Source organism: Ammospiza caudacuta, chromosome 6, assembly GCF_027887145.1.
Source record: "Ammospiza caudacuta isolate bAmmCau1 chromosome 6, bAmmCau1.pri, whole genome shotgun sequence".
NCBI classification, from domain to species: domain Eukaryota; kingdom Metazoa; phylum Chordata; class Aves; order Passeriformes; family Passerellidae; genus Ammospiza; species Ammospiza caudacuta.
Genome location: NC_080598.1, coordinates 35,801,055 through 35,824,191, shown reverse-complemented (window position 1 = coordinate 35,824,191; position 23,137 = coordinate 35,801,055). Strand labels below are relative to the sequence as shown.

General features: G+C 38.5%; 1 protein-coding gene across 2 annotated transcripts in view; it reads right to left on the bottom strand.

The window, feature by feature from the left end:
* MEIS2 (Meis homeobox 2) overlaps positions 1-23,137 on the bottom strand; it is a 173,492-nt gene that overhangs the window by 110,875 nt on the left and 39,480 nt on the right. The window contains exons 8-9 of one of the 2 annotated variants that reach the window (XM_058806220.1): positions 10,745-10,890; positions 8,192-8,273 (exon numbers count right to left, since the gene is read on the bottom strand). In XM_058806220.1, coding sequence (XP_058662203.1) covers positions 8,202-8,273; positions 10,745-10,890 — 218 coding nt within the window. In that variant the 3' untranslated portion in view covers positions 8,192-8,201. Of the gene's footprint in view, positions 1-8,191; positions 8,274-10,744; positions 10,891-23,137 lie in introns of those variants that run through there. The other variant, XM_058806219.1, reaches the window with a different exon arrangement.

Here is a 23,137-nt window from a genome sequence, read left to right as displayed (position 1 = left end):
GGAGAAGTGAATCAAATTATTCTCCCTCTATTTTTTTGTTCACAATAATTAACACATTGTTTCTGTTTAATTTCCTACTCTATATCTGAAAATCAGAATAACCCTTTATGGCTGAAATTAAGCACTGTTTAAACATTAAGATTTTGAACTGATCCCTCAAATTAGCCAACTTTCTTTGCAATTAATATGTGCCACTATTCCTATGCAACACTCCTTTGCTGACTCCCTCAAATATACACACATCACTTTTCTGACTATTCCAGTTGTTATCACACATACAATCTTTCGCCCTATTCACACTCCATAACCCTGAACAGCCCATTTGTGAACTATCCAAAGAGCTGTCAGCTATCTGCACATGGTCCTCAGTAAGCAGGGGCCTTGCCAATAACAAATAGGGACTTTGCAATATCCCTTCAGCCCCTTACTCTTGGCTCTAAGTCACCCTCCTGTTTTCTGTTTGTTCCTTTAAGCACAAGTGGGATGCACAAGTGGGAAGCACCTGGCTGAGTCAAAAGAGGCAACAGAAAGGATCAGGACTGGTTGGAAAGCTGGCAAAGTTCAACTTCACATCAGGACGCTCCCAGACTGTTGAGGAGGGGAATATCCACTAGCAAGTTCTTGAAGTACAAAGATGCATTGGTTAATGCTGCTACACTCCCTTTACTCTCACTGTTGCCTCTTGGCCAGCAGTTGGCACCCAATGTTCTTTCTCTTGGTGCTTTCTGGGAAAGATATTTGATAGCATTTACATGCAGTAATCACCACGTCAGGAAAAGACCTGACGAAATTAACACAAGACCAAGACACTTGCACTGAAGTAGCTTGCAGAAATCATATGCTTTCATCTACAGTATAGACCAGCAAAAATATAACACTCTTAATTATATATTAAATGCTCCTTCATAAAGATAAAATTTTCCTGAACTTTCAGTATACAGAAGTTCGGGTATTTGTACAAGCATAGCATGACTGTCATGCTCTTTCAACAGCAGGATAAAACCACAACAGAGGTGCACTTTTCTGTAATTGAGCTGTTGCAAAGTAAAAGACACAGTCCTTACGCAGTGTTTTCCATCTGCAAATACGAAAAGCACTTCAAAAAGCAGCCATCATCATTGTGCCATGCTGTTTAAACAGGGAAACTAAGGTCCTGGTCTCAGCTAGAAAAAGAAGTGAAAACTCCACAGGTCTGCCAGAGCTCCTTGTGCTACACCATCCTGGGGACAGTAGTGAAACTTGGGTCACAAGAGAATGTGAAAACAGTTGAGGACTAAAGACATTTGTCTTCCTATCATAAAATAGGAATCACTGAAAGAGTTATTAAGTGTAATTAATGGATAAAGTGGCTAGAGCATTTAACACTTACTAAGTGTTTTCTGCCGGTCTCCCATTATGATTTCTGGCTTTTTCTACATCTTTACTGGCTTTTTCAAAGGGATCAGAGTTCCACTGGAATTAGTGGAAGGAGGACTGAGAGATACACACTGTTAGTCACTAATTTATGAATTATCTGCAAATATTTGAATACAAAGACTCAAAATTTTTCAATTTACCTGAGAGGAAAAATAACTGCTTTTATAACGATCCATGTAGATATACAGCATATCAACTAACAATGTAGCTTACATAATCTTTGAAGTTTTTTTAATTGACATAACAATCTTAAAGTAATCTAGACTAGGCCATGATTTTACGAAAATCTACTCCTTTCACATATTTAGTATATATTAAGAAAGTGAACAGGAGCTTTCCCACTGCTATCTGATTTAGTCAGGTATTTCCACAGTATATCCACTTCAGAATATCAAGTCCCACTTTGAAATGACCAAATAAGAGCTTGATCCTGATGACAGTCAAATTTCTACAGCACTAAAAAAAACCTGATGTATGAAGATTTTTTTTTTAAACACTAAACCAAAATATTTGCTTCTGTTTACTGAGCTACTCAGATTTATTATCCTGAGATTGTAAGAGTATGTCATGAGATGTTAAACATTTTATGGACATAAGTAGTCAACTGCTACAAATAAAATACATATTTTGAAATGCCATCATAAAAAGGTAAAACCAAGATTTAAAAAACACTTTACGGCCTATCATCCAGTATCAGACAAAACAACTGAAATTAGTTTTGGCAGATTTGGGGACAGCAGTTAAAAATAAAAAATAACAAATGTAAAAGCATGAAAACTGTATTGCCATTATGTTTAAAGATAACTGTAAGTCTTTATAGATGCCAATGATTGCTTTAGATATTACAAACAAGTGCTGCCAATCAACTACAAAATAAGTAATGCATGGTATTCTAGGTATCATAACTCAAGGCAAACTCCACAACAATAGGAGTAATATTGTTTGCCACAAACCACTCTCTTCATTAGGCAGCAATAAGAACTGACACATCCATTTCTTTGCAGTTGTAGAAATGTTGGCAGAAACATGCTTTTGTTTTTTGGGTTTTTTTTCCCCAACATAACTTTAATTTTACTGGAAACTTCCTTGAAACCAACTGTCCTGCTCATGAATCTTGAGAAGAAAGTTTTAAACATATCCTGAGGCAAAGCTGAGAGGTAGTATCACTGCACAAACAACAGCAATTGTATTTTCCCTAAAAATATTTGTTATATCTATGTATAATCATGTGCTCACACTACAGAGAGGGGGAGGAACTATGAGTTTTCTGATGACAACAGCTTTAGGTAGTGGGCCCTGAAGACACCCCAAAAACTTCTCTCCTCTAGCTGACTGCGATCTTGATCTCCAAAAGGTGCAGTTCACAACATTTATTAGAGCAATGTTTTTGGAATTAAAAAAGTGTTTAAGCACTTTACATTCACATATGCTTTGCTTAAACCACTTTTTGCCGTGTGAGACTTGCAGCCACAACTCTATATAAATGAATTCTTGTCGCTATCAGTTCCTTGTTTCAATTACTTTAAGGAATTCATTAATTGGACTTTGGTGCTTTTCTTTTCTTTTCTTTTCTTTTCTTTTCTTTTCTTTTCTTTTCTTTTCTTTTCTTTTCTTTTCTTTTCTTTTCTTTTCTTTTCTTTTCTTTCCTTTCCTTTCCTTTCCTTTCCTTTCCTTTCCTTTCCTTTCCTTTCCTTTCCTTTCCTTTCCTTTCCTTTCCTTTCCTTTCCTTTCCTTTCCTTTCCTTTCCTTTCTTTCCTTCCTATACTGACTCTGCAAACCTTTGTAATCTGACAATAACAACCAGAGAAAAACAGGGGCTGATCCTATCTTTTGCTAGGCCACATTCAGCTTGCTCAGTAGAGGCTTTTTAATCAAACCTCAGTTTAAACCACGCACATGTTTTTTGCCGTTCTCAGGAAACCCCTGTTTGAAAATGGCAGGTAAAATATTAAACTTGGAAGTAACATCTAGCCACGTTATCTGATGGTTTGGCATCGGCTGACCTCATATGTCACAGGAATGAAATTCACCTTACTGCAGCCCTGACGCATTGTGCTGCCTGTTGATGAGGAGGAGGCAAAACCAGGCAGGCTGGTATAAAGATAAAAACAAGGAGAGGAAAAGGTAAAGCATAACAAGTTAATATCAGACAGGGTACTGTGAAAAACTCTTAGAGCAGGCCTAGAAGAGGCCCATTAGGTAGACTCAACAGCTTAAATTGTCCTAGTTGCACCAAAAAAGATTTTGCTGCAGCCCGTCAGCCTGCCATGGATTTGGGGACAGAAAGGCAATGAAAGGGACAGGAGAGCTGGAGGGGAAGGGTGGTGTGATTCATTCACTTGTCCCTTGCAGGATTCACAATTTGGGGATTCTTTGGGGGTTGGGGAGGGTGTGTATGTGTGTGTGTGAATTTCACCCTATATATAACTTGGAATCCTGTTAGAAAACAACCTAGTGACACTGCAAATCCAGTATTTCTCAGCGTGCTATTTTTGAAGCTGAAACACACAACATATTTTGATCTCTAAAGAAGCACAATAAAGATCCCCTCTTCAAAATAAAATGAGAAGTAAAAAAAACCCTCAACCAATTGCACATGTAATAATTTCCAGGCTGGCTTCCTGTGATTGTATCCGATTATTTAAATTTTGGACTGTCTCTTTAATTTGAGGAGCAGGGAGAGAGGCGACAGATGGCAGACAGAATTGACTTATGTCCTCTATTCTTCTGCAGAAGAAGGGGGAGTGCAGAAAGTTTGATCGAGGCAAAAGCTACAGTACATAGGGCTGGCTATAACTATCTAATAGGTCTTTTGACGGATCGGTTTGGAATATTTAGGTTTTTTTCTCCCCCAGACAGGCTTTGTAACAAACCCACAGTCCTGAAGGTTGCCATGGGTGACGAGAGAGCTGACATCCAGTCCCAACTACAAATAAGCACATGACAAATAGGCCCAGAGCCCTCCGACAGCCCTGAACCTTGGTGACCCCTTAAAAAACCCAGCCTCCCCATACCACATCCCCCCCCAAAAAAGCATTACTGAGTATATTTTTCAAAACCGAAACCTTGCACTTAATTGGAAACACTGTCGTGTAACTGAAATGCTTAGGACAGCATGTACAAGTAAAAATAAATCATGCAGCATTGTTATTTAATGCGCTGTGACATCATTTCCTGAAATTAAACAGAGATGACACAGATTCAGACAGTCCCTGCTAAGGTTCAGTTCAAACAATTCACAGATGTTTTCCTCCAGCCAGCAGAAAACAATGCAAGACTTAAAGCACTCTTCTCCCTCTGCCCCTCTCCATCTTCCACTCCCTCTCCTCAGCCTTTTCACTGGTACAAGGAGGTATGGCAGTTTTATAATACATGCTCCCGCAAAAATATTCCTTTTTTAATTTAATTACTCAGGCTGTTGTACTAAATAGATGGATCATTGTGTCACAAAAGCATCAATTTTTCAGAAGAAATAACAGATGTCTATGTAACAATGATTAGATTAACCACTCCCAGACAAAGCTAGCTTTTGAGGCCCACACACCCCATGACCCTGGGTTCCCTCTTCTGTAGGGGGTGGATGTAGAAATGTCAGATCTAATCTCAGATTCCATTTTTAAAACAAACAAAGCCCCACCCCCATCCCATTTCAGCTCTTTTCTTTTAAGATTGTGGTGTTTAAAAGGTATGTGAATGTTTGGTCTCTTGCTAATTCTTCAGGATGCTTTCATGGCTGAGGACTAGGAGCACTCAGAGGATGAAACCTTTCAGCCTGGGATCAGAAGTGGCATTTTGAGAAGGATTTCCGGGTTTATTCTGCCCATGCTGGTGACACGGTGGTGCAGACAGGCAGGACAGGAGGGGGATGCTGATGACATTAGGCAGGGCTGTGCAATAACTGCAAATGTTAATGGCCACCACAAGCCCTTCTGAGGAGCCACCAGAGCAATTCTGGGGTACAAAGAGGCACAGCTCTGTTGTCCTGAGGACTGCACGACCACAGGTCATGGGAGTTTAGCAGTCAGGCACTGATTTTTCTTTAGCACTGGGGGGTGAAGTCATTTAACCTCTCCTCACAAAAGTTTTTCCAGTTGAAAAATGAGCACAATATTATTTTGTAGGACATGCTTCCAACAGGGTGGTGTTTGTACAAAGAGGTCTGTTCTACACCAGCAGGCAACTTATTACCTTGCTGAAAATAGCACACACTCTAAAATCAGACCTGGAATAAAAATGTAGCTTGGGGTCCTCCAGCTCTCTGACCCCGTGGTGCTCTGAGGTGGAGATGGCAGCCACGCAAACATATGTGCAGGTAGTTTTACAGAGAATTAGAGGACATTGTCCACCTCCTGTGTGTACTCTTGGAGGCTATAGCATGTTACAATGCACTCCAACACACACACTAAAATTCACTAGAATGACTGCACATTCCTGTATTATCTGGAGTCTCCCAGCCTTCTTGCCATTTTAACTGGACAGAGGTCTGTTGTATTTTTGGGTTTGGTTTTGGTTTTTTAAAGTAGAGGAAAAACAACAATGTGAAGAATGCTTCACCCAGATCATACCTCAGTAAAGCTGTTCTTCTGCAGTTTGATGTGAAAGTGTGGAGTGCAACAGCCAGCTATGTTTGTAACCTTTCTTTAAGGTATTATTACTAAAATAAAATATGGAAGGAGATGTTTTTGAAGGTGGGTTGGATTCAACTCCCTTGAACACTTGCACTAAGATTGGCTTTGGTTGATGACATTCATCTCTAGAATCAAATCTAATGAATAAATAGAATAGCTGCCCTGTATAAAAGGCTTGATAAGCCATTCATCAAAATATGATATATACACATTTTATTCTCAGATACACCCACATAAATACAGAAAAAAAAATCTGTTTCAGTGAGACTATTCATATTATCCAATCTGGACACCTGAATGCAACAAGTTAAGAAAATTAATTCAGGTAAGTACAAAAGCTGTGGCTGGTTCATTTTATCACCTTCCAGGAGAACTTACTCTAGCCTGACAATGAAACAGATAAAACCAAGATATATTCTACAGTAAACTGTGTAAAGAGCAAGATCTTCAGCCAGAAGATTGTGGAAATCAGGCTAAAATGACATTGTTCAAAGTTAGAAAACAGAACTTCAGCTAGCAAAAAAAAGCAGAAAAAATAGCTCAGCTCCTCTGGCTTTAGGGGAGACATCCCAAATACCATCAGATGGGAATTAGGCATTTTCATTAAGAAAGCTGTAGTTTGCAAGCTACCATCGGTAAATGTGGTACTATTATATACACGTCTTCTTAAAGGCTATAACAAAAAAACCAACCAAAATAGAATTTTTACAAAGGGCATCCCTCCAGGTAAGTGTCAAAGCATAACTGAGACTCTGTTCTACCAGCTCGGTTAAAAAAGGTGAAAAAATGTTGAATGTAGTCTTTGGCACACTGCTGCAGAAATGGATGAACTACCAGAGGTACAAGCCCATAGAGTGGTATAATTACTTCCTTTATAACTTTCCTCTCTTCTGATTATGTATATATATTTTAAAGGTCCTCCATCCCTCAAAAGGGCATGGGAGGAAAGGGGACCAGCTCTATAGTTGCTGGTAAGAAATCCTAATTTCAGCACTGGTGTAAGCTGAATGTATCTATACATTTGAGCACTTCCTGTTTTCACTTTGTGATCAAATATGTTCTTTGCAGGGCAAATAGGGGAGCACTTGAGGGAGGAAAGCAGTGATGTCTGAGAGGCTAATTGAGTGTACTAAGAACTCCTTAGCATAGAGGAAAAGGAGTCTTCCAAAGCTATGAATAAACTCTCAGCTTGGGTCAGATTTCTTGCTGTTTCTTTTCTTTAACCACCTTTGAACTCAACTAAAAACAGTCGTAATGTCAGGTTTACCTTTCTGATGTCATAATCTTTATGTACTATTGAAAAGATTATACTACCAGACTAGGATTTCCTCTACTTTCTTAAACACTGGATATTATCCAGAAAAAGCATACACATTTCCAACCAATTCATCCTCAGATCTTTTATCTTCCGGTAGTGTTGTAATTCCACATGTAAGACAGAGCTCAGTAGGTGAATGAGAACATGACAGAAGCTCTTACTCTTTGCATTTGACTTCCAACAATAAAAACATGCATGTGTATCCTATTTCAAATATAATTAAAGTTACTACAAAATGGAAGCTGTGATAGGGGTTAGAAATTGTTTTGAAAGACACAGCCTGTCAGACACATTCATTCTACATCAGAGTTCAAGTGCCTGTCTCTTCAAAAAAGCCACTTAGGCCATTCAATTTTTAAAATTGGCTGCCTTAGGAGTTTGCAAACTGATTGAATACAGGAAAAAAATAGCATTTTATTTAAAATCATAAGTAAATACAATTGGTTAGATCTGAGTTACTCTCTTGGAATTTGACAGTCTAAAGGGCTTCTACATTTAATCCATGCCAGAAGAGATGGACTGCCACTGCCTCTCCTTCCAGGGAAATCAGAGGTTAATGATTTTTGTCATATTGAGACTAACAGCTAACAATTGCTACAGTTGGCCTTTAGTTTTTTATTTGTCCTTTTGAGGTATTCAGAATAGGTGACAATGGCTTGCAGTTGAGAACATATGTAGAGAGACCCCTGTGGCTTATGGAAAAGTTGCTCCATGCTGGTTGGGTGTTTGAAAAAAAAAATACAACCAGAGCTCTTTTATGTTCCTCTCCTTAATGAATGCATGAATGTCAAAATGTACCAATGGCCCATTCAGGGGGCAAAGCCTAAGCAGCTCCTTCTTTAAGAACACATCCTGAGACATAAAATACATTTGCTTAACAAATTAAAATAATGAGATAATTCAATTAGTTTCTTAAAAAAAAAAAAAAAAAGAGAGAGAGAGAGAGAGAGAAAGAAAAAAGGGTACATCAGGGGATTATTGTAATACAAGAACAGGTCATACAGCACAAAAGAGGAACAAACCAATTTGAAATAAGGTTAGAGTAGTAATGAAAGAATGTACATTGAATCATGGACTGTCATTGTAAAGACATTTACTTGAAACAATAAAATTGTACATCACAGATTCCCCTGTTCTGGCTCAGCCAGAGTAACATTTTGAATGGACAAGCTAATTTGAGAAAAAGTGTGAGATCTTTAAAAGAAAGGAGTTTTCTTCCTTCCCTGCATGTGTTTATGGCAAGAATCTTTCTGAATTTACATTGCACTGGTCAGGGGTCTCCATTATCAGTTTGGAGGTCTGAGAATTACAGCACAGTAAATCTTTCAACACCTGCAAACTCATTAAAGCCTGGACGGTAAAAGGTTTGGGGCTTTTTTGTGTTCATTTAATCTGATTTTTGTGAGGCCATCCTCACCAGTGACGGCAAATTTCCTTAATTCATGCAGGATGGAGAGGGTCAGAAGAGAGAGGATAGAAAAAAGGAAAAGGGATTTCAAAAAGCCAGAAGGACTTTCCTCAAGAGAAGCAAGAGGCAGTTGACTGTTTAATAAGCAAGTGTCAAATGCTTTCAAGGAGCACATAAGAAAGAAAGGCAGGAAGGAAAAAAAATTGATATCACAAATTTCATAGGAGGAAATGCAGTTAACATGGAGGTGTCTACAAATCAAACTTGTTTATTTGTGGCCCTGCTTTTTGCTGTTTGCCTGTACTACTTGTGTAAAGATACCCTACAGCTAAACGAAAAACGCTCCACTCGCACTCACTCGACTCCCAAATTAAAAACATTTTACAGGTTAGTAAATCTCCAGCTGAGGTGATGTAGCAAAGAACAGCTGTGAAGTAATTTTGATAATGATGAGAATAATAAGCACATGGCAAGGTTCAGGGCTTTGCTGTTGCAGCTTCAGTGCTCCTGAATAGATAAAAGTGATTAAATACTCCTGATTATCCCTGACCAATATGTAATGGATTTACAGCCCTTTCAATTAGTCAGTATTTGCTTAGGACTCATTATTTTGTCTTTGGTTAAGTAATCAGCCCAGAGACTCATGTTCTGTCTAATTCCTCTGAGCCAAGTGGGTACAGGGCACCTGACCTTTGAAATGGCCATAGCTGAGAGGCAGGAATAACCACTACTCCAGCAGAGACACTGGCTATTCCAGCTAATCCTGACCCCACAGGCCAGATCAATGCACCTTAGTTTGCTACTAATGTCCTTACATCAAAATGATGGTTTAGAAATGTGAATCTATCTCTCCCCCCTTTAGCTGTGCTGCTGGCAGAGCAGTTCGATAGTCTCTGTCATAAATAAATCGGGTCCAGAATCATTACACTGCAACCAACAGCAGGAAATTTATAAAACCATGGAAATTTATAAAACTTCGGTAGAAGAAGAGGCAGTTAATAACAGTTAGCATTTCAAGCCTTATCAGTAAGAAACAATTTCAAAGTGCAAGAAAGAAGAAAATTGATAATTTTACCAGTTTCCATCATTTCCCACACGAAGTAAACTAGGCTTACTAGGTTTTCTGTGGAATTGTGTTTTGATGCCTAAATGAAGCTATAATAGTCAACAGAACACCAACACAATACCAACAGCAAGCAGACAAATAAAAGCCCAAGGAAAGCACTGCTATTTCTCATATTTAATCTCTCTCCCCCCAAATGTGAATATGGCTAGGTTTTAATATTTATGGCCTTGAAGAGAAGCAAAAGAGGCGCTTATTCTCTCTGTTACACAACTGAAAAATCAGGGAATCTGTAAGCCTTCTTTATTTCCTTACAAAAAAGTAACAATGGCAAGGTTGCAAGCCGCTGCTTTGACTTCTCTAACATCCACAGTGTATGTCAGCACATGCACACAGAGCAGGGCTCTCTCTTTCACCACATACATACAAAGTTTGTGTAAACAGAGGCCAGCAATAAAGAATTCATTAGTCAGAGCTTTATATATGTTAAAGTAAGAATCCCCCTTTTGCTGTCTGTAGGAAGATTTTGAATAGTTCAAAGCCAAAAATGGTTACTTCGTATATAGATGGTGTTCCATGCTAAGGCGCTGTACTCTCTCTCTTTTTCTTTCTATAGAATGTGTATATATATACATCTATATAAATTAGATAGATAGATAGATAGATAGATAGATAGATAGATAGATGGATGGATAGATAGATAGATAGATAGATAGATAGATAGATAGATTTCTTTCAGATTTGTCATGATTCCAAGACCTAAGGAAAAAAATCTAATAAAAATAAAAGCACCAAATCCTGAGACCTAATAATGGGCAAAAAATTATGGGGATAATTGATTTCTAATAGCGATGAATAAACCTCATTAGGCACATGAATAGAAATTTATTTTGGTTTTGGTCACCACTTACTGTGAGATGCTGGAAAAGCCACGCTCTCATGATATTTGTTGCTACTTTGGGGAAAATGCCTCTTTTCTTCTGACGCTTTTTGTCCTTGTCTGGGTCATCATCGTCTCCTGTACCAGGTGAGGCTACACTGTTGTCTAAACCATCACCTACAACAAAGAGAAAAACAGGAAGGAGGAGATGTTTAATGAACCAAATACAGAAGCCAAAAAATACCATTAATTGCCAAGACACTACCACAGTTTGGGGGGTTTTTATTTGTTAGATCAGGCACACACTGTTTCTCATTATATAAGAATGCCGATGCAAATATGTAAAAATTAGAAAACCGTGTCTCTCCAAATACTAATTTTGTGTTTCACACATGCATATATCATTAATTCAATTATAATTGTGTGCTTGACATAGTGCAGTAGCTCTTTTTCAATTATGGGATTCAATGTGGGAAAACCTGCCACAAGAAAACCCATTTACTGTAAATGCATCCCTACAACCATTCTGAATATGTACGTATAAGTAATCAAGTTAAATGTTCTGTAGTCTATATATTCGAGGCCCTCTGCAGAGGTGGCAGTAACCATGTCACTGTTCAGTGCACATAACACACTGTCAGATGAGCCCCTCCCAGCCACCATCACCTCCCAGCACACATACACACGCACTCACAAACACGTACACCTAGTCTGACCCTGCACACAGCATTTGCATGACATGAAAACTTCTACATCTCTGCATCAGTGGTTATTATCATTAAAATAAAAAGATGCACATCAAGGTAGAGCTCTCACTTAATCAGAACTTTCCATCAACATCCTTCTCTTCTGTGCTTTTCCCTGGCATTAATTGTGCATTAGCAAAAATCATTTACTTTTAACAGTCATAGTTATTTTTTCTTGCCCTCCAGCAAAAATGCCTTGAAAGCCTGCCTGGAGGGCATCTAAATTATGTATCTGAAAAACTCTTCTGGCAAGGCATTGCAGGACCCCTACTTTCTTAAAATTCATACGAGCACGTCTTCCTGTTTTTGGGAAGGCATCAATCAAGAGCAGCAATATATGCCATATTCCTACATTAATATTTGAACTAATAACTTTAAAAAAAGGAAAGAAACAAGATCCGACTTGTGGCATAATCAAATGCAAAATAAATGAAGAATACTGGGACAGCACTGAGACTTTATAGATTGCTGTGTTTTCCTTACACATCATTAGCCCGGAGCCACACGAAAGAGGAAAACAGAGAAGTGGAGAGTTTATGCTCCCTGCTGGTGTTTAAGAAGCCGAGGTCCTGGAAGGACATCTGGGAATTGTGCTGAGACGGTGGTTTTTGTAATTTAAGAATAGACATTCATTAGCAGTAAATGCCATAAATCCCATGCTAAGTAAAAACCTTGTCCAAGAAAGCCTAAAACAATAAACTCTGTGCTCAATGTAGCCTGCGCTAGACGCTCCATAGCTTCCTGAGGAATGCTATAGATTCATGAGCTAATTCCTATAGCCTCGTCTAGATCTGTAGTGCTACTAAACGAAATACATTGCTGCTACATACAGTCCATTTGCTTCAAAACTTGCATTTCAGCTCCATCTTCCCTCCCATGCCAGATCACCCTTCTTGTACTGTGTCCCCTCTGAAAAACCGACCCTTTTGGACTGGAGAGACAGAAAAAGCCACAGCAAAGAGCTGGCAGATTAATTTTATTGACATTTCCATTTTCACTGCAATGTGATACCCTCCATCACATGGAAGAGATGACCCTCACTATTTACAGACTGACAGGCCACTTCATTACAACCACCCTGCCCCAAGGCAGAGCAGCTCCTTTCCATCTGCCCAAACACCAGAGCAAGACCCTGAAGTCGCTGCTGTGTTTCTCGTGCCTTTTTTTTTTCTCTTCTATTAACGATAGAGAAAGGAGAGTCAAACCACAGTAAGGTAGTTGAAGAGATTATGGAAGCTCTGAACACTGTAACCAACTGTTTGCTTTTGCAATATATCAGTTATTTAGAAAGCACTCCTTTCTGCTGCCTTCTTCCCCCCCATGTATTCCACCCTACCCCTCTCTCACAGACACGTGTGCGCGCGCACACACACACGCACACACACTTTCCACTATGCCAAGGAACTGCTGCAAGGCAAATTCTCACAAACACTAATGGCTTCTGACTGCTCCTTGGCAACCCCAGCATTTTAACCTGGGTGGATATGCTCTCCAAAATACAGACACTGGAGCTATCTCATCAGCTGTTCATGTGACACAGATGGAGAGTGGCTATTAGGAGCCAGGCAATGGGCCTTGGGGATCTGAGGTGCTGTACTGTAGCCTCAGGCAATTTTGAAAAGCAGTACCCGAAGATGGGGGGAAAAATCTCTACTGAAAGTGCAAGTTTGAAGTCAGTCAGTCTGTTTGTCTATCTGTCGTGCGGATAAAGATATCTTTGTCTCTTTATGTAAAAGTAATGTGTGTATGCACAGGATGTGTGGAGCTGTAAAACTTCTGCTCTGCACCATCCTTTCAAACCACAGAAACACCAGTTCACTCTCTCTATGGACAAATTCCTGTCTGTCTGCATATACTGTCCTATTTGTGAGCATCCTCAGCAGGAGTCTCCCACACGCTATATCAATGTTTGACTTTTTGATGAGGTTGTTAATATCCTGGTTTGAAAAAGCTAATAGCAGCCCAAGAAAGAAAAGTTCAGCTAAAGCTCTCATTGCCTTCCCATCCTAATCAGCAGTTGAAATCATAAGAGTCGGTGCTTCCCTAATCTGTTCCACAACCTCACAAAAGAAAATTCAAATATTGTAACTCCAAATGATACCAGAAGAAAAATGCAGCAAGATTTGTTCCTACTGGTGTATGACAGGCCTGTTAATCTGTAATGTCATATCTTTAACAGGACTACAACCACTCCATTTAGTGGATGCAGCTTCTAGTGAGAAGAAATCATAGACAAAGGCCATAACAGTCTTTTCCAAGATGAAATTATTTACTTCTGGTCCTAGCTTTCTTTTTCCAAATAAATGTCAGTTGCTTTAAATGGAGACAAGTAAAATATCAAAAGCGAAATAAAATGAACAGATATGATAGTCACTTTATGGCAGACTGGATTAACTATATTTTTCACTACCGTATGAAGGAATCAAAATTTAAATAATTTAAATCATCATTACAAGAGATTCTGCTTATATGAACCACTCATATCCTGGCTTAGATGTAATTTGTAAGAAGAGTAGAGTAAAATCCAGTTCTATGGACATAGCAATTATACAAGCATAGTTATCCCAATTTTCTAGAGAAGAAATTAAGGTTTGGATTTTGGTCCACTGTCTCTCTCTTTCACACAGAACCAAAAAAATTAAGGGTGATTTTCTCCTGCTTCCCATACTGTTCACTCATTTATCCTCGTACAAGGAGTACGCATGATTGCAAAACCCTATCGGTGTTGCAGGAAGGTGGAGAATTCTTCAGTGGCACTCTCTTTGTGGAGGTGTCAATGACTAGGCCTGATTCGAGCCAGCAGAGAACTAGGCTTTTTACCCAGCTAGTTTAAGATTATAGCAATGCTGTGTAATAGTCTCAATAACCCCTATAAAAGATGGAAAGAGTTTACAAGAAACCTTGCAAAGGGACCCACCTGGGGTTCCTTAAAGACCTTCTCCTCTAGGGGAAGAGTTTGCTGAGGATGCTGAAGACACAAGTCTGCTTTACACTGTGGGAAGTTGGGGCTTCCACACTGGCTCTGTGCTCAGGCACTATCAGTATGTGCTGAGGGTTTCCTTCCACAAGCTGAATTCCTTTGCATTGAAAGCAAAGGATATTACCTCTTCTTTAAAAAATATCAAATAAGCAGTCATAGCAGGGTTTCCATTGCACCATAACTCTAGTTTGCTGCAAGCTGATTTCCTTGGACAGATAAGCTTGCAAAGCCCAGTGTTGACATAGCCAAGGACTCTTTGAGAAACAGAGACCAGTCCTATGTAAAGCCTGTCCAACCTTATTGTATCAATGAATTTTTCTTTGTTAGTCTCCAACACTATCTGTATTATCTCAACCCTAGTCTTTGCGTTCTTCACAGAGTAAAAACCCAGCAACAGATGAAGCAAGTTTAGAAGTTGCCCATCTTGTCCTTTTACCACTTGTGAACAGGATGAATAACAAATTCACAATCTATCAAAATGATAACTGAAAAGGATGACCCAGTCAGGCCAAAGCACAGAAGCCTGGTAACAGTCCAGATTCAAATTCTAGAAATAGTTTCTATTATCATCATAGCAAGTAGAGCAGTTAAAAAAGTGATTTCTGGAAAAGTACATTTCAGAACTCAGTGTTTGAGCTTCTTCATCATCAGAGGTCCCTTACAGCTTTAAGGTTTGTCACACTAAAGCAAAAGAGAGAACAGCAGGAGTATCTAAACTCGGGGAAGACAAGACACTTTGCCATTTTTCTAAAAATAGTGGATGCAATACGAAAAGCAAGTTAAAGGATTCTTCAAAGGAAAGCTGCAATGCACTATGCTGATCTTAAGTGAACTACTCTAATATTCCAGACTAATATTTTGATGGAGTGGAATATGTAGATATAAATGCAAAACAAAGAAAATCTGCATGCAGCCTATATTCACAACTTGCAATTATTTGTTTGTACTTCTAATGTGTCCATCTAGACACATAAATTATGCAAACCATTATTAATAAGGACATTCAGCTTAGTAATACAATCCATATCACCACCAGAGAAAAATCTTTAAAATCTGGTTAATTATCACTGCCAAAAAGCTGGAGAGAACTGTTTGAAGATGTTTTTGAAGATAAGATAGTATGCACTTAAAGGAAGACTAACAGAGAGAGAAGGTCAGCTCCAGAATCAAAGACCCTTCAGGAGAATCCTTATCTTCATTCCATCCTGTTAAAATTATCAGGCTTTTAGCCTTACAGCTCCAGTAGATCACAGATCTTTGAATGAAGTCCTGGCTGTGGATTGTTTTTTTCTTTCTCTTCCTCTTAATGATCCCTGTTCCAGGAAGTTAAGTTTCCTCACACCACAGGAGCCATACTTATCGCCTGCATTTTTTGCCCAGGGAAACTAAGATAGGTCATGACTGGCAAGTATGGGACTTTGAAAATCACGAACAGTTCAGGTGGGCAACCCAGCTTAGAGCTGGGCCATCATTGGCACTGCTCTGCCAGTAGCTGTGCTGGTTTTGCTAAATTACTTCACTCCAGGAGGAAAGGAGCCATCAGAAGCTGTTCAGGGGCCTTACAGGCACACTGAGTCTGCGCTGACCTGCATGGTCACTTCTTCCTGGAGTGGAGTGTCCTCAGGTGAGCTGCTCTAATCAGCCCACTGCATTCTCCGCCCTGGTGTCTCTGAGACACCAAACATATGTTTCATGGTTCCCTGTTCCATGTTTCAGAGAGCATCTTGGACAGAAAGAAAGGTTGGAAACTAGTGCACTAGAGAGAACAGGAGAAAATTTCAGACATATACCACTACCATCTCTCTTCCTACAGAAGACATTGTCCTGTTGCCCTTCCAGAAGGTCACAAAGACCTGGCCTTGTCTCAAGCTCTTCTTTTCCTTTCCAAAATAAAACCCAGCAATTCCACTGGGCTGGTAATGTAAAGGGGACATGTATGAATTAATAATTATTGCAAATTCAAATAGGAAGAAAACTTAAGATGCTATCAGACCCCACATACAAAGCTATTCTATGCAATCTAATTACAACTTAGCATAGTTTGTCATTCAGGAGCAAGTCCCTATTGCCATCTGGCAATATGTGTTAAAGGCTTAAGGACTTGCACAGTATCTTGTATATAAATTGTATTTACAAGAGACAGAATGAAAATTGTTTATTTTCTGTTTCTGGATAGGCACCTGTCTAGAGTCACTAACATATCTTATTTGCAAAAAGAAATTCACAAATGTTTTATTATTTATTCAAAGTAGGAAAGATGTACATGTGAATGACATTTCAGCTCTTATTATAGCCATGCATGCTATAAAATCAGTGATCTAAGTCTTTCAAAATTATTTGCAGAACTTTTAAGTTTCACATTTCCCCTTTTACTATTTTTCTGTCCAAAAATAAGAAAAAGACTGGCCTTTTTGTGTCCTTAATTATCTGTCTTTAGATTTCATGTTTATTTGTAAAGCGAATTGAGAAACCTTAGAAATTCTGTCAAACGTCAAAAATGTATTTTTGTAGCTTATATAAGAGAAAATTAAGAAACCCCAGTTTAAATGTTAAGCTCCTTTATACAGCCAGGAGGTTCATGGTTCGTTCATTGCAATCCAACATTTTTTCTCATCAGGTGAAAAAAGTGTTCCAGTGCAGACAAGGGGAACAACAGTAAAGCAACCTGCTAATTACTGATCTCTCTTACGTTCCTGCTGTGCTAAACTGTCCAGACATGTTGAAGTGAAATTTTTCTGCGATTTTCAAGTGACTAGTTCATGGCCCACTGCCGTGGAGTGCAGGAGAAGGGATGAAATGCTTTAGTTTACATGCAACATTTACTAACTGTGTGGGTTTTCCGACATTAAAGAGGGGACAGTGACCCATGCCACCTTTTTCACACTCAAAAGAGCACTGAAAAAACAGTCTTCATAGGCTTACCTCAGGCTTCCCTGGCCCTTAACACCCTCCCCCCAGGGTAGGAGCAGAAAGAGAAAAAAGAAGGGATTTTATGCTCCTTTCTCTTCAACTTTTCAGGCGGTATAAGCAGCATTTAGCAAATTCAGCCTCCAAATGGCTCCAAATGCTCTGAGCTGCAGGGGCTCATCCTTTGTTAGCCTCCCTCTATTTACACAGGATTTACGCAGGCTCTCCACTGAAGAGACCACATGTTTCTGACAGAAAGCACTTCCATTCACACTGCATCAGGCAACAGGATTGTAACCACTGCAGCTTCACGCTGACCTGAGATTAGGGATTTCAGCAACATTGAGATGGTAACAATCTGCCAACTAACGAAAATTATCCATGGAGAACTCTGCTGCATACTCCAGTTAAAACTACCATGGCCAGATAGGTTAGGTTACTTAAAGGGGCAATTAAGGACTAGCTACTGTCAAGAATATGCATGTCCATCTACAAATAACATACACACAGAGAAAAATATCAGCAGGGGGAAAAAACAAATTAAAAAAAAAATAGACTGCAGCTTGGATTAAAACAATTTCACCCACTGGTTGAAGACATAAAGTGTAAAAACAGACAGATGGACACATATGTAAATGTGGCTGCATTTGTTTCACTGGAACTGGCAAGTTAGTAATAACAGTATAGTTTAATAATTTATTTTCCATGGTATTTTCACACTGGTTAACTGGGCAGTGGCAACACTTATGCAGAACTTCGGGAGCAGAATAATTCCTTCTATCTGATTGCTTCTGAGGCAAACAAACTGAACTAAGCAACCTCTCTTGCCTCTTCCTACAAGAACTCAGTACTGGAACCTGATATCAGTCTGGGGATTTTAAAAATTTGGTAATTTTTGAAAAACCAATTTGTCCAGTCAGGATTTCTGCACTGAGATTTTTTTTTCCCCCAGATTTAGTATGGCATCAGGCTTTTTCAAAATGGACTACACATACACAAACACAACAAACGTTGCTGGTTGGTGCTGGTGATTTTTTACTCAATAGCTTTTCATGGGGCAAAAGAAAATTGGACGGGAGCACGGGGCCAGAAAGGACCACACAGATCCAGCTTTTGATGAGTTTTATTTTGACATTTTAATTTGGCAAATTATTTTGCTTCTGCAGCGAAGGACAAAATAATTCACTTCCATAATAGTAACTCCTACATGTATCTGATAACCACTTAAAAAGTACTAGGTATATTCTGAAGTTCTCGGTAGTATATCATAATAAAGCTCTTCTGGGCACTCAATGATTCATTTTTAGTGATCTCTCAAATGCCCTTACCCACAGTTAACACTCAGATTTTATTAAGGAAGAAAGCAGGGACAAATGTCCACTTAAGTCCCAGCTCTCAAATTCAACTCTGCTTGCGCTGCAGTACCTAAAGCTAAAGCTTTTTTAATGTTCTATTCACCTCCCCTGTGTGGCATTTCTGCTAGCACAGAGTTCACAATCTTTCAGCCCCAAACACAGAAGGCTGCTATCTTCAAGACATCCGAGGAATGTGCCAGATACTATCATCTCCCCTGCAACAAAGAACCAGAAAGAGGCAGAGACCAAAAGGAGACCATGCTGATCAGGTTACTAAAGTCCAGAAAGTCTTTCCCAGAATGCTAAATGTTAATCTTTGAACCAGAAAATGTTATAATTAAGATCCTTGTAGTTGGAGGAAATGCTAGCTGTAGAAGTCAAAGGTACAGCCATTTGAAGTTGTACTTTTCTGCACGTTTATCCTAATCTCGCACCCCTCATGCTGGCACAACTCCTATCAAGTACTTTGTTCTATTCAAGCAAAATTATCATTAATGTCAGTGGCAATTTTGCCCGAGTAAGAAGTCTAAGACCAGATCCATGTCTCGGTCACAGAGAATTGCAAGCACTGCACAATTCCAGAGGAGATACACTCATTAAAACATGTGGTTTATGCTGATTTATGATATTCTTCTATTTAAAAGTGAAACTTACATTGTACCTCACCAGGAAAGTGTTCAATAGACTTTTTTCTACATGGTTTTAACTTCAATTCCCACCCTCCCCACCTCAGTACAAGTCGGTAAGTTGGATACCAAAACTCCCAGTTTTTGGTATCCAGGCTGAAGGAAAGCATTATTAAAGTAGGTTTAAGAATTCTATATGCTTCAGTAAGTACTTTGCAGTGTGAATGTAAATAGCTGTTATTCTGTTTAAATTTTTCATCCTACTAAAAACTGCCATACAAAGTGTCCTTGTGCTGCAGTTTTAGTGGCATTCTTTTTAAATGTTTTTTAAATATATTTTTAGATAAGTATTTTTGGCATTCTCATAGTAATTCTGTTAAGAATACCAGCTGCAGACTGGCTACAGCTGAGGCAACAATAACAAGTCATTAAAGAAATCAGGAGACAAAAAAAATATTTTTCTTTTGTTGAAAGCACATCTCCTTTAAGAGACTATTTTCCGTTTTTAGTTCTGGGATAATGTTTTTCGTTTTCTCAATCAACTGTATAAAGCTATACATTAAAGAGCTATATTTTGTTCTAAGTAGCTTTTTTTTATTTGTTATGCTGTTACTTTTATCATTAGAATAATATCAAATGTGGGCAAAATAGCTAAGTTCAATTAAAATTCTACCTGCAGTTGAAGGAATTAAGTTCAGCTGTAGTTCATCAATATTTAACCTTTACTATTTTGCAGTTGTTTATATATAGCAGAATGTGAGAACTTAAAAGTAGATGATGACTAACATCCTGCACCATTCTTCATTAAATCATTAATGTAGTTTCTTTAAGAGCAAAAATGACTGTTTTTTTTAAAAGGAAAATAGCAATCATAGCATCTCAATTTTCCTTAGAGTTGCTAAAAGTAGTTATAAACTACTTTTTATTTTATTTTAATGTCTTGCACGTCTTTAATGTCTTCCCCTTAGACCCTATGCTGTTTGTCAGCATCTGCTTGTCCAGAAGACAGCCCCTAAAATGATGCCCACTAGTACAGCAAGAGTCCAAGTACTGTCCACTTAGAAACATCTTTTTTCAGGGATGTTTAGTTATTAAGAAAGCACTTGCTGAAATGTTCCATATGGGTACACATGGAAAAGATTTTTTCATCATTAAAAAAAAAAGGACTAGAAATGTAACAGACAGTTATTCCTGAGAGATACTAAGTTAAAAGCTCCAATTACTGAAAAGGACACTTGTTAGGCCACAAGTCCAAAATGCACATTTATCTATTTTAAGATGTATTTTCAAAAAATGGAGGATGGCTAAATGCTTTAAAAAAAAAAAAAAAAAAAAAAAGATGTTTTAGTAGAAAGGTCTCAAAATGAACCATAAAAACTTTTTCTGATGATAAAATGTACACAAATGTGTGTTTTACATAAAACAAATGAAAGTACTGTCTTGATATGCATTCACAAACTCTTGAACAGCATAAGAAGAGATGCTTGCTGTGAATGCATAGTTCAGAAAAAAATTTAAAAGTACAAAACATCTCCAAACTTGGCAAGTCTTACATACCATAAGAGCTCCAACACCTATGCACAGTAGGGTGGATTAACCCGCTGGGTGCTGCAGACATATATATGCACCTCCTCCTAAAGTGTTCATTTGGCTGGCAGTCTGGAAAACGCCAGAATGCGAAGGGTTACGTGGGAACACTGACAGTCTGCTCTTGCAGGTTTAATGTAAAGCCCGTACTATAAATATAGGGTGTTCTGTATTTGGAAACACAACTAATACTCTTTATAAGTGATGTGCTACTTGGCGCCCAAAACAAAGGACTCAATCAAGTCTTGCTCCCACTCGTGAATCATTCTCCAGATGACAACTGCATGCTTTGGACCTGCCCGTCTTTATTTTTGTGGGTACCATTTTTCAGAAGTCTTTTCCTCCAAGAAGCCTCATAAACGTAAACTGTAAACCATCTACAACTCACGTGCTGTACATATTGGCTGCTTATAAGTGGTTACTGGAAAGCCTGAAATGTTTCTTTCCTTTGAAGTTCAGTAGATGGACAAAAAGAGCAAGCACAAGGGAGCTAAAGCTCATAGTTAGTCCCTGACAGATATCTTTATGATATCAGAAAGGCAGACAAGCAATTTTTTTTTCCATTGTATAATTTTACTGATTTTTTAATCAGGACAATATTATTAAAAAGCAAGCAAAAAAGAAGGAATGGCTATGGCCACCTCTCTCTGCAGCCAAACTGTTCCATAAGATGCTTTGGGCCGCTTTAAGTGATTGAAAGTATTGACATACACATAATTCCATAGAAACAGGGGAAAAAGCTTTTGACAAAAGTTTCAATGAAGTGGATTTAGAAAATGAGGAAGCATAAAAATAGCAAAACCACAGGGTACCAAGTTGTTGTAACTCTATTTTTTAAAAAGTTCACAGCGCAAAACTCAAAAGTACAGACACTCACTTTGACACCTGATGCATTGCCTTTTTGCTCATAACCTGTAATTTCAAGTCTTTCACTTTTACAGAAAATATTATAAAACACAAATATAAAGTGTCTACAAAGTCTTCCTAGAACTAATTTGTATCCATGAGCTCTTTTTAGGGAAGAGCCTCACAAGTTGGGGTCCAGAGAGCTTACATCACCCCACTTTCTACTTCAAAGGAGTTAGTGTTGCCTACATGTAGGGACCCCAAATGAAAAGCCTGGCAAGTTAAGAGACTTCCCTTCCTTCAGGTTCAGATGGGTAAAATGGAGCTTCCCTCTGGACCTAGGTTCACCTAGCCAGCCAGCAAGCTGACCTGTCGGCCATAAGATCAAATATAAGCCCCACCAATCAAGTAGCAGTCCAGGCTAAATGTGCTGATGCAACAAATTTCCAGATCTTGATCACACTAGGCAGGGGAGTCATTCTTCTCAGTGATAAAGTCACTGAATGCACTCTTGAGGAGATAAAAAATTAAGAACTGGCTGACTTTGCACCATTTGAGTGAGTTATTCACCACTGACCCAGAACAACAGAATTGTCATGTTCTGACACCAGCTAGGAATGACTGTAGACATGGTCATCTCTGACTCCTTACTGCAAGTCTGTAAGGAGGAAACAGGAATAATTTCTGAGCTGGTTAGTGGCATCAATCCAGAAAATACAGTATTTAAATACATTATGCATTAGAAGAAACTTCACACAGTCTCTCCATCTCTCTCTCCTACTCCCTCTCTTCCTAAAAACTTGGTGAAATAATGCCAATGAAAGGGCATTATTACTAAAAAAAAAAAAAAAAGTCCAAAAAACCAAACCAAAACAAAAAAAACCCCACAAACCAAAATCCTACTAAACAGGATCTCAGCAATTAAGATTTGCCTCAAAGACATTAACCCCCTGCTTGCAATTTTATACTTAAGATATTTTTACCTGTGTTTTACTACGTCAGGTCTTAAAACTTAACAGAGATTTATACTGCACATAAGAATTGAGATAGCTAATAGCATTATCTAACACAAGGTATTCTATTCCCTTTTTCTGTTACTGCCTCAGAAAGTTACCTTCAGGAAATTTTAAGCAAAATATTTTTAACTTCTCAGATAAGCAAGGACACAGTTTCAATGAAAACTGCTTTGAAAGTAATACGTGATATTGGTGGTGGCTCTTATATAAGTGAATATTATATATTACTATTTTTAAATCAAAACATGCCACCACACTCCTGTGCTCATTTGAGCATTACATTTTTCATGTCTGAGCATACCTATTGTTTTTTGCTAATTCTTCATTTCTAAATGCATATCATAAAGGGAACATCCTGAAA